Source organism: Oncorhynchus nerka, linkage group LG24, assembly GCF_034236695.1.
Source record: "Oncorhynchus nerka isolate Pitt River linkage group LG24, Oner_Uvic_2.0, whole genome shotgun sequence".
Classification (NCBI taxonomy): Eukaryota; Metazoa; Chordata; class Actinopteri; order Salmoniformes; family Salmonidae; genus Oncorhynchus; species Oncorhynchus nerka.
In genome coordinates this window covers 32,805,504-32,821,667 of record NC_088419.1, presented here as the reverse complement: position 1 = coordinate 32,821,667, position 16,164 = coordinate 32,805,504, and the positions used below count along the sequence as shown (strand labels likewise).

The 16,164-nt window shown below is 42.6% G+C and overlaps 2 protein-coding genes across 6 annotated transcripts in view; one reads left to right on the top strand and one right to left on the bottom strand.

The window, feature by feature from the left end:
• The window catches only part of brf1b (BRF1 RNA polymerase III transcription initiation factor subunit b), a 132,646-nt gene that overhangs the window by 4,121 nt on the left and 112,361 nt on the right, over positions 1-16,164 (top strand). The window lies entirely within an intron of this gene.
• LOC115107865 (uncharacterized) lies at positions 789-16,038 on the bottom strand. Of its 4 annotated transcripts, none has more exons than XM_029631571.2 (19): positions 15,883-16,038; positions 15,696-15,754; positions 15,533-15,619; positions 15,185-15,312; positions 14,725-14,868; positions 14,361-14,438; positions 14,088-14,258; positions 13,766-13,862; positions 11,740-11,963; positions 9,987-10,176; positions 9,637-9,845; positions 9,434-9,551; positions 9,119-9,324; positions 6,022-6,139; positions 5,771-5,940; positions 5,409-5,506; positions 5,050-5,165; positions 1,471-4,971; positions 789-1,296 (listed from the first exon to the last, which is right to left on the bottom strand). In XM_029631571.2, the coding sequence occupies exons 1-19, from the start codon at positions 15,912-15,914 to the stop codon at positions 1,256-1,258; spliced, it is 5,787 nt and encodes a 1,928-aa protein (XP_029487431.2). In that variant the 5' UTR covers positions 15,915-16,038; the 3' UTR covers positions 789-1,255. The 4 variants fall into 4 exon arrangements, with proteins under 4 accessions (XP_029487431.2, XP_029487432.2, XP_029487433.1 ...); XM_029631572.2 differs by having other exon boundaries at positions 789-1,209; XM_029631573.2 differs by having other exon boundaries at positions 1,471-1,722.

Here is a 16,164-nt window from a genome sequence, read left to right as displayed (position 1 = left end):
TCGCAGCTACAATAAATGCAGTTTTGGGTCAGCCTCTGGAATTAGTTCAAATGCCCTGGATGGTTCGGTATGTAATACTTAAGATTTTCTGGGCTGTAAGAAAAATACACAAATACTGCAGTTTCCTAAGGCTAGAAGCGAGGCAGCCCACTCTTTGCCATGTTTTAGATGCCAACTCCCAAATCAAGATCTAATTTGGATGCCAATGTTTGGTTTTTGCTTTGTGTACACCCGTCTGTGGTTCACACCTGTCGGTTAGCTAATGAGTCCTGCAAAACAGGCAGGTGCTGCCCCAGACGAGAAGTGACGGAAACATCGACGTGCGAAGCTAGAATATTGGCATCCATATTAGATTTATTTGGGGAGGGGAAGCAGCTAAAAAAAAACATGGTTTAATAGTTACGTTCACTGCTCGGTGATGCAAATAGCAATTCTCCAATCAGAACCATCTACCTATTATGGATGTCACTTCGGATTCAGAACACATGCTGCTAGCAGGTAGTCATTATACCAGAAATTATCGATCAGTCTCTATGGAATGCCTTTAGAACTTGTCTAATTAAATTAGAGATCTAAAATTGGGCTACCCTGGGCTATACTGAGATGGCTAGGGCTGGAAAAATGTAACTACTCTAATGCAGAGATGACACTATAGCTGCAAGGACTAACAGTCCATGACAGTTAATGTATTGCTTCAAAATATGGTTAAAGAATTTACAAATGGCATAAAACATTTTATAAACCATTTAAAATTAAGTGCATGAGGCATTTAAAAATGTGACATTGAATCAACGGACATACATTTTTATTTGAGATGGATGTAACGTTAAACACACAAACACGTAAATTCACAGTGGGCCTTTAAACACAAGTCTGGTACAGAAGTTCATTGAAATGTTACTTCCTGTAGATTCTTCATCTTAAATGATCAACTTATTTAGTCTTTGTATGATGCTTAATTTTGACGGAATAGTAAGAATTAGCTCCTTACTTTCTACTCTTTTTGTCCTAGAACCATGCAATATGTAGCTTATGAACCCAGTCTGTGGGCTATAGTTAACCTTCCAATCGAAAATCGCACTTGAATAGACAAGGTTAAATTTAAAGGTTAGACTAAAAACACTCCAACGCCGTAATATCTGAAATAGAAATGTATTGCAATAGAAGATCTTGATAGGCATGGAAGATTCCCCAGTTAGCAACATTATCCTAGAGGAACAATTGACAAGTTACATTGAGTGATGTTCCAAGGTGCTCAGCTCACGTTGGCTTTTTCATTTCTTTGGCCACGCTTACCTGATGAAATAGAAGTTACATGTTAAAGGATCTACATTTTGTATTATCCAGAAATTATGGCTACACAGGCACATTGTCAAAGCAAACTACTTGAGAAAATAAGATAAGCAATCTGCTTTGATCACAGCTATAGTCTAGGGTTACATTATGATAATTATAGGACATATTGCCTACCTCTCAAGATGCCTTCATGCACACTACCACCATAGCGGCCTGGGTCACTGCTCCTGGGGTTTAGAGGGTTATTTGAACTTGGCCCAGAGTTGTCAGGACAGTTTTGTGATCCTTCAGCATCAATATGGTTACCACTGACTTTGGGCAGGTTTGTAGCTTTTCCTTTTTCTGTAAAGATGAAGTTCAAGTTGTTGGGCTTATTCTCAGCTCCACCTTGCATGCCTTTGAGGCTAGATAAGTACCCATGGTGATCTGAAAGAATTTGTCCACAACAAAGACAGTTTGCTCCATACTCACTATGAGTGTTGGGGTTTCTGTCTCTTTGGATATTGCCTGTTTGTACAACCCCGTATCTTGGGGATTGAACACTGGTCATTGATAAAGGTTTCTTAGCACTAACATGAACAGCTCTATAGAAGCTTAAAGGTGACCCATGTCTACGATTAAGTTGGCCATTGCTGCCCTGGGTGTTCTCATAGGCACCATTGGCTGATTGTACAGTTCCATAAGCATTCTTGCTAAAACCATGTTGGTATTTACTGTAATAGGCAGAAGCTGGTTTTATTTGGCTGGGTGACAGCTGGGCACTGGTAAGCTGTGCAGACCCATGGTAGCCTAGTGTAGTTTCACCTCTGTTTAATGCTTGAAGATGACCACCATGCTGCACAGGTTGATGCAAGTTAGAAGTGGTACCATGAATTGGGTCAGGTTGGCCATTTATTTTCCCACCCTGAGATGTTGGTTGGAAATGGCTGGGTGGATCCTGGACGATGTGGCTCTGGGCAAAGTTCTGTTGCTTTTCCACTGATTGGGCACTACCACTTTGGGCTGACCCTTGGTTGAACAAACAAATAGGACTGACACAGCTGGGATTTCTCAAGACACTGGTGCCCAAGACAACCATAGGCTGGCCTCCACTGCTAACTTTTATGAAGTTTGAATTTCCTCCAGAGTTGCCCAGGGAACATTCCACACAAGGATCTGATCTGTCAGTATCAACATTGCTACCACTTATGACTGCAAGCGGATTTCGCGCTTGTCCTTTTGCTGCATACTGAACAGTAGAAGCACCATACTTGCTAGGAGTTGGAGTTCTTCTGTGGCTTTGTGAACCTCCATACACGCTTGTAGCTTGTTGGTCAATGTTTAGGTGAGAAGAAGCAGACTGACCGGGAGAGGGTTCCCTTATGCCACTAGTGGCAGGTTGGATCCTGATCTGATGTGGTGGTGCTGGCTCAACTCTGTAGCTTTGTGAACCTCCATACTGGCCAGCAGCTTGTTGGTTGATATTACTGTGAGTAGGAGCAGACTTGGTAGGTTTAACGCTGACACTTTGTGGACCCCTGTCCTGGTTAGAAGTATGATGTATGATGTTCTGCTGAAAAAGAATAGTCCCAATAGGGGCATGGGCAACTCTGCTGCTTTGAGAACCATCATACTGGCTAGGCACCGATTGAGATGTGCTTGTGGCAGGTTTCGCACTACTGCGTTGAGAAACATCCTGGCCAGGAACTTGTTGAATGCTGTGGTGTTGAAGGATTACATACTTGCTAGTAGCAGGTTTAACTCTATCACTTTGTGAAACTTGATGTTGGCTAAGGGCAGGTTTTATTGCAATGTGTTGAGTAGCACCATACCAACTAGTCATGGGTTGGACATTATGTGGTTGAGAGGCAGCATGCAGGCTAGTGGCTAGTTTCTGCAGAGTTCCACTGTACGGACCAGGTGTAACAATGCTGGTTTGCGTTCCCACATACTGGTTCGAAGCTGGTTGGACATGATTGCTTTTGTAAGCATCATACTTGCTAGCCACAGGGACATAATGTGTGTCCTGGCTGGTTCCATAGAAGCTAGAGGCTGCACTATTATGAAGTTTGTGGCTTTGGCATATACCAGAGTGAACAGGTTTTGTATTGCTGGGGTTAGGTTGAGTGATATTGCCATCAGCCTTCACAAATGGGAACTGAGGGGTAGACTGGACATTGTCTGAAGCTTGGTAGACCGTCCCCTGTGCTGTGCTGTAATAGTCTGTGTTAGGTTTTGTACTACTGTAGACAATTTCAGTCCTGCCAACTGAGGATCCATAATAGCCAGAAGCTGGCTTGGCATATTGTCCCTTGCTAGGTCCATATTTGTTTACAGAAAGTTGGCTAGGTACAAGTATCTTAATTGGTGCCAATTGAGCTTTGGTGGACTTCACTTCTCCAAAGGAGGTTTCATCATGGCCAAGACCATCATGACCGGGAACTTGAGATAAACCACTTTGGCGATCCCCATACGTGCTGCATTCAGGGACTTTGCTGGTGGTAGGTTGACGATCTACACCTTGAACAACAAAGTTGTCTCTGGAAGCAGGTTTCACATAACTTGAGGTACCTTGGGCATGGTCACCTAGTGGGACTTTGTGACTGGGGACTTGCTGGAAGCTGTTCCTTACTTGAGAAGAACCATATGCATTAGCAGGAAGGACTGGTTTCACACCAAAACGCTGGGCAGCTGTGTTGTAGTTGGAACCAGGTTGTACTTTAGTATTCTGGTAAACATAGGAAGCAAGGAAAGGGTTTACCTTGCTTGGAGTGTCATAGTGTCTTGGGGTCTTGACAGTGCCAGGAGTATATTGTTCACTGGCTGGCTTGACATATTGCTGCGGGATAGATATGCCATCAGAACTTTGCAAAACACCATATTGGCTATAGCGTCTTAAGCCAGAGAGGACATTACCTCCAGAATGCTGCGGTGTGCTGCCACTTTGTGCAGTGGGGTTACTTAAAGTGGGCTTATTGTTCACCGTTTGGACATTTGCATGATGGCTTGTGGCTGGTTTGCGCACCTTTGCTGATTGTACAGCATTGTACATCTCATGTTGGGCAGAGTTGCTTGGTCTCTTACCCTCATAGTTTGGGTGAGGTCTCAAATGTTGCTGTGCATTTTGAGTGCTGCCACCACGAGTACTGTTTAAGTGGCTGGGAACTAGATTGAGGACACTAGATTGGACATTGATCATCTTTGCAGATGTAGGCCTATAGTGGCCTGGGATATATTTGATCCAGTCACCCTGGACAGGGCTATGGATGGGAAATTGCCCATATCCACCGAGCCTGCTGCCTCCATCAGTTTCAGGCCTGATTCCCATGCCCTTTTGATGTGGAGTATTAACATCCTGGGTGGATTCATAGACATTTATGGCTGGGGTGTCACTTAATTTGTGTTGGCCAATACCATAAGCACTTCCACCTTGCACAAGTCCATAGCGATTCAGAACACTTTGTACATTGCTGGATGATTGTGGGGTACCACTTCTTTGGAGACCGCTGTAATGGCTGAGAGAAGGATCCAGGGTGTTGTCAGCTGTTAAAGATCCATAATTGGTACTATAATGCCCCCCTGTCTGTGACACCTCATGATTGCTTGGAGAAGGCTTTGTGCCGATAACCTGGACACTTTCAGTGTTGGTGGGAACTTGCCGTGGACAGGCAGGCACTGGTTTATTGGCTGCGCCATCTAAAACAAAGGATTTTTTTTTATACATTCCTCAAAACTGTGCTCAAAACTACATGTAGTTATGTAAAACAATCTTACCTTCGTTGCTCCCTGTGAATTTGATTGAGCCAACCCCAGACATTTGAGATTTAAAAGTCCTGTCCACAAACAGCCTACTGACTGAGCTAAGTGGGTAGAGACATCGCACTGTGAGTCTAAAAAGGAAAGGTCATTAGAGCTGTGCCATATGCAGCCACAGTTAATCCACATTTCTTGATCAGATTTATTAATGACATTTGGGACTATGATTATTCACACCTAGGTCACCTACTCTATTCTTAAGTAGCTTATTGCACAAATACATTAACATATTCAGATCAGGGTATTGTATCATGAAAATGACAGCATTGAAATGCTAAGATCGATCATGTTCCCAAATAACCATGACTGATCTTTACCTGAATTTAGAATCCCTGGAGATGAAAGAAGCGCTGTCAAGTATGAACTCCCTATAAGACAGGATCTCGTTTTCATACACTACAGAAGAGTCTTCAACCTATAAGACAAGTGGAAACTTCTTTTACTTTAATGTGTAGCTCAAGTCAGTCAAAAGATTATGCCTGAATATTCCCAACATCTAGCTTATAGCATTATTGTATACTGTTTGTTCTATGGGATTGTCATTTAGACCTAGATAATGTTAAAATCGAAACCCCTCTCCTAATAAAGTATTTAAATCAATTAGGCTGCCCTTTCAAATTGAGCTAAAACTAAACAAAATTCCACAGGCTCCAAACTTATATTTTAAATGAGATCATACCATAACCGTGGTATTGCACGTGTTCAAGCCAAACTCAAACAGAACTCTTGAGTCGTCCATTAATTTTGGTTTACAGGTTCTGTCCAAGAGGGTAGTACTGCGTGGATTCACTGCAGGCCAGGTAGTTTTTGTACTGGTCAACACAGTCATGATCCCATCAGTTGAACAGACTGGAAAGACAAAAAAGGTCAAAGCTGCAGATGACAGCCCAATACAAAAACAAAGCATTCGAGTTATGGATGGATACTCACTTATAAGCTGATCACGTCTGAAAAGACAGCGCGTTGCTGTTGCTGTCTGGATCTCCAAAGTCCTTGAATCTCTTGAGTGTATTTCAAATATGCCATAAAAATGTCTCAAGTTGATATCCTGAAATGAAAAGGTTTTGGCCCATAGCAGTGAAGTAGGCCTATAAGCAACTACTAAAGTGAGGGCAATGTCCTGCCAAATTTGGTTGATGGTCATGCCTTAGATCAGTGGTTCCCAAACTGTGGTGTCAGCACAGACAGGTAGGGAGAGATTAACAAAACGGCATCTTTTTTTTGCCAGTCATTTTACCTTGAGCCTCTAGGGGTTGGCATAGTTTCAACACCAATGTAGTAGTGGGCCTAGTCAATATTATTATTTATTTTTTAACTGGTCGACAACCTCCCCAAATTAGTGCAAATGTTTTAACTACACTGAACAAAAATATAAACGCAACATGTAAAGTGTTGGTCTCCATGCTTGCCGAGCTGAAATAAAAGATCCCAGAAATGTTCCATACAGACAACTTCTCGAACTGTGCACAAATGAATTTACTTTCCTGTTAGTGAGTGTTTATCCTTTGCCAAAATAATCCAACCATCTGACGGGTGTGGCATATAAAGAAACTGATTAAACAGCATGATCATGACACAAGTGCCCCTTGAGCTGGGGATGGTGTTGTGTCACAACACAATGCCACAGACTTCTCAAGCTGAGAGGGTGTGCAATTGGCATGCTGACTGCAGGAATATATGCCAGAGTTGTTGCCAGAGACTTTAATATTAATTTTGCTACGTCATTTTAGAGGATTTGGCAGTACGTCCAACCTGCCTCACAACCGTAGACCACATGTATTGGATCATGTGGGCGAGCAGTTTGCTGATGTCAAGAGAGTGTCCCACGGTGGTGGTGGGGTTATGGTATGGGCAGGCATAAGCTACTCACAACAAACGATTGCATTTTATTGGTGGCAATTTGAATGCACAGAAGTACTGAGATGCATCTGTGACCAGATTCATATCTGTATTCCCAGTCATGTGAAATCCATAGATTACGGCCTAATTAATTTATTTCGATTGACCAATTTCCTCATGAACCGGTGGACGATTTTCAAAAATAAAGACAATGCAACCATTAATGAGGGTGAATCTACAACCGATGAAACGCCATCTGATAATGACAGAGCCTAGGCCGAGCGAGGCGCCGCCTGTTGAGACCCTAGTACCAGTGGGAAAGGAGCGCAAGGGTGAGCTGGCACTTGAAATCAGCAAAGAGATAAAGGCGATTACATTCAGTTTGTTTTCACATGTCTCATGGTTGATTGGGGATCCACATCCACAATGTGTTGCATGTGCTAAAAAAATAAAAATCGAACAGTTTGAAGCCAGTGAAACTGAAGACATTTACACAAACACTCTACGCTGACATTGACCACAGACTACAACCCCTACCAAAGCCCAAGCTGTTTGTTATTAAGCATCATATCATTAAGTGTCTCAAATACGAGAAATCTAAAAAGCCACATACTATTGGTGAGACTCAATCTCCTCACAGCAATAGGTATGAGAGAAAATAGCGCGTCAGCTCAAACAAATCCAGCTGTCTGATAACACTGTTGCCCGGCGAATATATGAAGTGGCAAAAGAAAGCGTCAGATTGAGCGAACAAAAAGTGGGAAATTCTCTCTACAACTAGATGAGTCAGCTGATGTCACATGAAGCTCACCTTCTCGTATTCATCAAATACTGCTATCGGGAAACAACATGAAGGTGTTATTTTGCAGTGTGCTTGAGGGGACATTCAACATTTGATGATGTGGGATGAGGGGCTGTGTTGGGAGAACTGTATGGGCGTGTGTACAGATGGGCAAACAAGGGTCTGAAGGCAAAGGTACAAGCTGTTGTGCCACGCGTAGTATTCCCTCATTGTGTTACACAGGGAAGCTCTTTCTTCTAAGGCCCTCTATAATAAGCTTAGTATGCTTCAAACAAAATGGTGTACTTCATAAAGGCAAGCCTCAAATACGAGACATATGGGATCTGAGCATGAATCGCTACTGTTGCATACTGAGGTCAGGTGGTTGTCGAGGTAAAATGCTGCTACGTCTGTTTGAAATGAGAGATGAAGAGCACCTATTCATACTGGATACAGAGTTACCCAATGCAGAATGGCTGGCAAACCTGGCAGACATTTTTGATAGACTGAATGGACTTAACATGTCACGGCAAGGCCCCATTACCAACATTATGTCATTGGCTGACAAAGTTGAGGAGATTGTGAAGAAGCTGGAGAGCTGGGCAGTACAAGTGGAGTAGAGTGGACGAGTGTGGAGGCATTCACTGGATTTAGTTTGAGGAGACTGAAAACCACGACTGGAGCCAACAACCGCTCATTGCCACCACCGCTGTCATCGGAGCTACAGTATTCCTGGAACTGTCCAGTGACAGGACCTTGCGTGCAACCTTTGCCACAACCCCGCTGGTTGAATTCGGTCTGTCAATCGCAGGAGAATAACCAGGATCATCTGAAATCGCATTGATAAACTGACTGCTTTTTCATCGGTGAAGCTACTTTTCCCTCACTTACATACATTAAATGTTACGACTCACGAGAGTGGAACATGAACTACTTTTATCTGTGTCAAGCATAAAGCTCTGAATACAAATGCTGTGCTCCCAGCGTCAGGCTCAGCCATCTCATTGGAGTGAGTATAGATTAATAGGTTTATGGTAATTACCCATGTAAATGACCAAATGGAAGTATGAAGTGAAATGCAAACAAATATATATGTGTGTACATCATTGTACAGCAATAAGGCTTTCAAAAATATAAATGCGTGAGTGTGTTGGGGAACACGAGCTGTGACCCAAATGTATAAGGGGGTGAGCCAAAAAGTTTGGGAACCGCTGCCTAAGAATGGATTGAGACTGATCTTTTTTTGTTCTAGACCAGCATCAACACAACAGATACAGCTAATCACAGGCTTGGAGAATAGCTGAATCAGTTGTGTTTTAGTGCTGGGCTAGACAAAATGTGCATCCTTTGAGTTTCCCCTAGGAATGGATTGAGAAACACTGCTTTAGAATTGACAACATACTGTACCTCATAAGTGTAGCCAACAGTGAACAGTGGCACCTCCAAGGTCAAAATATGGCTTTCGTTTCGCAGGTTGTACCCTCTTTCAGCCACCAGCTCAGGTGTTAGAGGGTCATGACCGACCCCGATCTCCCACAGGTATCCCAGTCTTGGCTGGGTCATGTGAAAGACAATGCCTCCTCTTGTGCAAACCCCTTTGAGCTCAGGAGGGACTGGGGTGAGAATGCAGATTTTTGAAAACAAGTTATTTTAGCAAGGTCTTCAAAGTAAAATTTTACGCTTGAAGTAAAGTATAAAGACGTCTTCAAATCAAGTCCTTACATGTGTTGCTGAGCTGTTCCATAACAGAGGCTAGATGGTAGTAAGCCTCTTCCTGGGGCATGATGCTTAACGTGTAGTTCATGTCCATGGAGTACTGGAAGAGCCCCTCACCTAAGTACTATTAAGATTTTTTTCTTCAAAAGTTGCAATTCATGACTATAAGCTCCATTTATGGAAATGTGTTTGATCCAAAATGTACTCACCGTCCTATGCACAGCCTTGTCGTCAAAAGGAACCCTGATAGTATAGGCATGGGTGCCATTGGCATGGACGATCTTACTGATGGTGTAGCCATGTTCTGCAGCATCTGACACAGAGATCTGCTTTTCATTCAACTTCACTCCCATCAGAGCCACATCGTGAGGAATGTTCCCCAAGTACACGTTGAACGTATGCTCTTCAAAGCTGGTCTCTGGAGTAGTAATGGAGGAAATTGTTAATTAGCCAAATAACCAGGATTAACAAGAAATCAGCAATGCCACAAAGCACATTGGAAATGACACCTTGGTTATTGTAACCACATGTTCGTTATGTGCAAAAAGGATGAACATACTGTGGTATGGAGGAAGGGCGTCGACATCAACGGTGAAGGGGTGTCGGCACAGCAATGGAGTGTCCACTACCCTGAGCAGCCGGTGTCTCGTTTCAACAGTGCTACCATCAGTGTAGACATGAGAGAACACATGCTCATAGAACAGGAAAGCCACGTACATCTCCCGGTAGATATTGTTTGTCACCAAACTCTAAAAAAATACAGTTTACTGTGTTAACTTGCACTTCAAGCTGTCATGAATAAGGAACAATCTAGTTTTAGAACCAATTTAAGTTTAAAAGCACACTAGGTAAACATTATCTATGAATATATTATGCTGAACAAAAATATTTAAACGCAACATGTAAAATGTATCATGAGCTGAAATAAAAATATCCCGGATATTGTCCATATGCAAATATTATTTCTCATCCCTGTTAGTGATAATTTCTCTTTTGCCAACATAATCCATCCACCTGACAGGTGTAGTATATCGAGAAGCTGATTAAACTTGATCATTACACACGTGCACCTTGTGCTGGGTACAATAAAATGCCACAGATGTCTACGTCGAGGGAGCTTGCAATGGCCATGCTGACTGCAGGAACGGCCACCAGAGCTGTTGCCAGAGAGTTTCTCAACTAGTTTCTCTTATTTTTCTCTACCATAAGCTGCCGCCAACTTCATTTTAGAGAATTTAGTAGTACTTACAACCACCTTCTCAACCGCAGACCACGTGTAACCACACCAGTCAGGACTTTCACATACAGGATCATCTGAGACCAGCCACCTTGTAAGCTGATGAAACTGAGGAGTATGTCTGTGATAAAGCCCTTGTGGGGAAAAACTAATTCTTATTGGCTGGGCCTGGGGCCCTACACCCTCCCAGGCCCACCCATGGCAGCGCCCCAGTCCAGTCATGTGAAATCCATAGATTAGGGCCTAATGAATGCATTTCATAGAACGAAATCAGTCAATTGAACTGTAACTCGGTAAAAATCATTGGAATTGTTGCGCTTATTTTTGATCACTATAGATCAGGTCTTCCAACTCCAGTCCCAGAGAGCTACTTGGTGCAGGCTTGTTTGTCAGCCCAGCACATAAATACTTGCTCAATTGTGGTCCAGATGAAAGATTAGGCCTAGTTGATTTATTTAAAGTTGAAAAAAAGGCCCAGTGTAGACAAACTTGACTTTCCTGTGTATATGAAATATAAAATGATAATGCCCTTTTAGTGCAAGAGCGGTTTGATAAGTTCCGGCTCGTTTTGGTGGGATGAATTTTGGCCTTCCGTAGTGACTTCACCATGCTGTAAATTACTTAGACCAATTTTTTTTTTTAAGTTTCAAACTGCCAATAACAGCTAATTTTCTGATTTCCCCTCCCCACTCAGACCACTTCCACAGTCCTAGCAAGATATTTTCTTGAAAATTTGCCCTTGGTTAAGAAGCCATTTGTTTCTTTAAATCACAAATGTATTTAATTGTTACCCAGAAATTATTTGATCGTGATAAACAGCTGTATTGGACATTTAAACAAGCGTCATCTTAGTGCTGGGCTGGAGGGAAAAAAAGCCTTTACACCCAGAAGCTCTCTGGGGTTGCAGTTTGAAAACCTGGCACCAGTTGAACCTAGCCTAGTCCCAGATCAGTATTTGCTTTTGCCTACTCCATTGTTAAACTGTTTGGCATGACAATTCCGTAAGGAGTTTGTAGTTGAGCAGAAACAGGCTATGTCTGAACCCAGATCGGAGCTAAAGTCCAGTGGCCTTTACCTTCCTATATCCTCCTTTGGCACCAAAGGGGACACCCATCTGTACCATGAGCCCTTTGACTTCTAGAGTGTAGCCTCTGGCCCTCGCCGTGCCCTCATCTAGCAGTTGGCTCTCCACGCCCACGTTGATCTGCTTGCTCTCAAAGCCAAAGCCGCTGTGAACCAACGGTGTCATGATCCTGGGGGTCTCCCAGAGTAGCCTGACCCCGTCAAAGTATCCTGGGTCTGAGAGCGAGAAAGCAATGCAAGTCTTTAGAATGGTAGCCATGTCGACATTATATCCACATAATTTTCCTCCCTCATGATGCCATCTATTTTGTGAAGTGCACCAGTCCCTTCTGCAGCAAAGCACCCTCACAACATGATGCTGCCACCCCCGTGCCTCACGGCTGGGATGGTTTCCAATCGGCGACATATTCAGACCTTCATTATCAGGTAGAACAGAAAACCATCAGTAGGTCTATCCCTGAACCTCCAGGCTCAGATTTGAATAACTCTGGTTAACAGTGTAGGGATGAGCACAAGTACTCGATTGAAGGTTTGTACATGATCACTAAATGAGTACTGCATTTTCAAATGCCACTATGTGCACAGTGGGTAGATTTTAAACAAGTACTCAATTTGAAATAGTTCAGCAACTACAACAGCATTTCTTTCAAATGGAAATTCCTTTCAAGAGGTGGATGAGTGATTGTATTTACATTTAGGTTTCCATCTAATTGGCGACATATTTTCATGAGAATATTCTAAAGTCTGGATAAAACCGGCATTTCAGAGATGTTTCCATCAAATTGTTGCAGATGACAGTGCACGTAAAAAAAAATCTAAAAAAAAAAAAATCTAAAGCTAGTTAAATGGGTTTCAATTGCATTTTCAACTAATAGTTAAAAAAAAAAATGTTAAGAGCTTACTAAATGTTACACGGAACCCAAACCGGCTGCGCGTATAAATTTACGCGTTCACGACAAGCAGGTTAAAATATCAAAACAAAGTCTGAACCAATGACATTAATTTGGGGACAGGTCAAAGATCATTAAACATGTATTGCAATTTAGCTAGTTAGCTTGCACTTGCTAGCTAACGTTAATTTGTTCTATTTAGCTAGCTTGCTGTTGCTAGCTAATGTGTCCTGGACTACCAGCAAAACAGTTAGTCTGTCACCCACGTGAGGAGATGGCACGTGGGTAACTGCTTCTATAAACCAATTAGGAGATGGGAGAGACCGGACTTGCAGCGCGACCTGCGTCAGAAAAAAGAATGAGTTGTAATTTAGCCCTTGGCGTCGCAGACGCTCGTTGGTGTGCGCGAGCAGTGTGGGTGCAATTGAATAATATGGATTTCTAAATGTATTTTGCGACGCTCGCGCACGCGACGTGTCCTGTCTGGTCAGCATGTTAGTGTCATGTTCGCGCCAGCCAAAAACGCGCAGATGGCGCTGCTGCCTAGAGCACAGGTATAGCCTACATGAGAAAATGTATCAAAAGAGCGAGTATTTGTCAAACAGAAGCCAAGCGCTGATCATCATGTCACCAGAATAAGGCACCTCCTTTTACGTTCACCACCCTGTGAAGTTAATTCATTTAATCAGTAGCCTAATAAACTGCATGCTTGCCGGACCAGTTGTAGTGGGAGAACCACACATGCCATCGCGTCACAAGTTCGATATGGTTATTATATCAATATTTGCGCGTTAGCGTTTCCGACATTTCTCATAATTTTACTGACAATGATCCCATCTTATGTATTTTGTTTTGTCAAAATTTGGAAAGTTTAACAGAATGTCCAATTTCCATCAGGCCTGTCATTTATCCTACATGTACTTCACTGGAAACCTGGTCATTGAAGCACAATTTCATGGTTTATTTGAAGAAATATTAATCCACAGTTGTCTTGGATTATTACGTGCATTATATTTGAATATAATAAACTCATTTGCATGGAGTTATCAAAACATCTGCTGCAGCTAATGGTAGTGGCATTGTTAAAGACCATTCTTTAGCAATATAGGGGAATACAAATAAATATACTTATGGTGCAGGCCACAGATATGTCAATCATGACCACCATCATTTTCTGACTGAAGAACACTGTCCCGTGAATGACCTCCACCGCAACACCATCAACCTGAGAGTAGAAAGACAATGTGGTTGGGAAAAGGGTCTGCCAGTTTTAGGCCTTAATTTATTATATTTTAGAAGTTCAACGTTTCTTGCTTTTCCTCATCTGCACTGATTGGGAATACACCGTTATAAGAGCAAGCGTCTTGAGGGCTCCCACCATATTTCTTTCAATAATGTTTTCAGATCAGCGCAGAGTACTGAAACGCATAGAATTTCTTGAAATACCCACCATTATGATTTCCGAGTGAGTTTGTCTGTAGGGAGAGCGGAAGAGAACCCTTTTCGGAGTGGCACTCAGCTCGTAACCCAGTCGATGTGCTTCGGTGATGGGCATGGTGGCCATTTCATCCTCATTCTTTAGGAACATTACCTGCCATGCAGAATTGGCTATATTTTGGGCCTAAGAGGAGTCAGTATTGAGTCAAGATCAAGCTTGAACATGTTTCAATGCAAAGATTATACTTAAGAAACATGTTGAATGCTTCTAAAGGATGTGGCTTACAACAGAATGGGCAGCCCTCCATGCTTCCTTTGAGGTTCCTTCAGAGGTAGTACAAGGCACATCTCTCCCCACAGTTACCTAAGGGATATAGGACTATATTTAAGAGGGGTCATCTAACTTTGTGTCAAAGAAAAACAATTATGGATTTTCCAATTCTGGTTCTGGAGGCCCACTATATGCCAGCAGAATTAATCAATCAATTAGTTTGAATCTTAAATAATGGTCAAAAACATACTAATTTGATTGGGTATTTATCAGAGTTCATTTGACAAAGCAAATTGCATTTCTACTCAGTGTGAAACCCAGTATACACACTAGGCTAGGCCGGAAAGGCCCAGGACCGGAAAAGGCAGCCTTACTGTACCTCCATGTAGTCCTCTTCACATATAACCTCCCGTTGGGACCAGGGCAGTAGCAGGGAGCAGGTCTGAGACAAAGGGTAGCGCGACTGTTGGTCCTTGGCATCCATGACAATGATATTGAACTGGAAGGTGAATACCTCATCGTTCTGAAACAGCAAATATTTGTTAGTCATCAGGTTTGATCAGCTCAGCAAGATGACAGTCCAGCATGGGAAGACAGGAGTTTGAGTCCAGGTCCTCAGCCTGCACCTTTTTGTTCCATCCCTTAAACAAACACACCCTATTCACCACCTCATTCAAATCATCAAACCTCCATTGAGACAGTTGAATCAGGTTGGGCTAAGACTTTAGAACTCTGCTGTCCTAGAGTGAGACGTACAGTATATCCCAATTATCCCCCTCCCACTAGCCCATGCCTCCACCAATCCAACACTTTTACATTGCGGGAACACTTCAGGCTACCTGGTTGTCAATGTGACAGGAGAAGTAGGAAGCCCTGAGAGTGGTGTAGCCATCCATCTTGAAGGTGCTGATGGTGTAACCACACCGGGACGCATTCTTTACATCTATGGGATGCACACCAGCCGCATCTGCAGAGAAGAGGACGCTATATTTCACTCTGCGCATCAATTACATTAAACAAATACACTCCATCCTACTATAGGATACTTATTGCCTACTATGGTCATTAATGCCAATAGAGGACCCACTATCTAAGACAGAGGGCACCAAATCTTTCAATCATAAACCATTTAAATCAAATTGAGCCAGACTTTAAGTAAGGTCTACTTAAACCTTGTCATCACCCACCTACAGCCTCAAACTTAGGGGCGTTGCCAGATGAACCAACATGCACCCACAGGTATCGATCCCGACATTCTGACTGTATATCCACTCCTACATGAGACAATTCAGGTTAGGGTACATTAGAAGACTCATGCAGACCTTGATCAATGAAAAGAACTCTGCATACCTTCTGGAATACTGTAACCTTTGGGACTTCCAAGAACCCCCATGTAAAGCAATGATAGTCTGGGAGAAAGTTAAATTAATATCTGACATTTCTCACAGGTAAAAGCATAGAGAACCACAACACATCAAAATTGTTTTGCATTTTTCCAAGTGACTTCAAACTCAGAATTTAAGAATATCAAATTTACCCAATTCTAATGCCAGGACTTAGAGCCATCATTTTGCTATACAAATCCCCAGCAAACAATACTAGTACTGGTCAGATAGTAGCAGAAAATAAAGATGGCAAGAAAAGCAAAACAGGTTGCTTTGAAACTCCCTTGCTATGAACCAAAGGGACAAAATAAAAGTTCATTCAGTCATAGGTAAACTAATCACCACCAGAAGAAGGAGGCAGAATGGAAACCAGGTGCAACTGATTGAACTTGATTGCTTTGTAGAAAGTTTGATGACTTCCATTGGCACCGTTT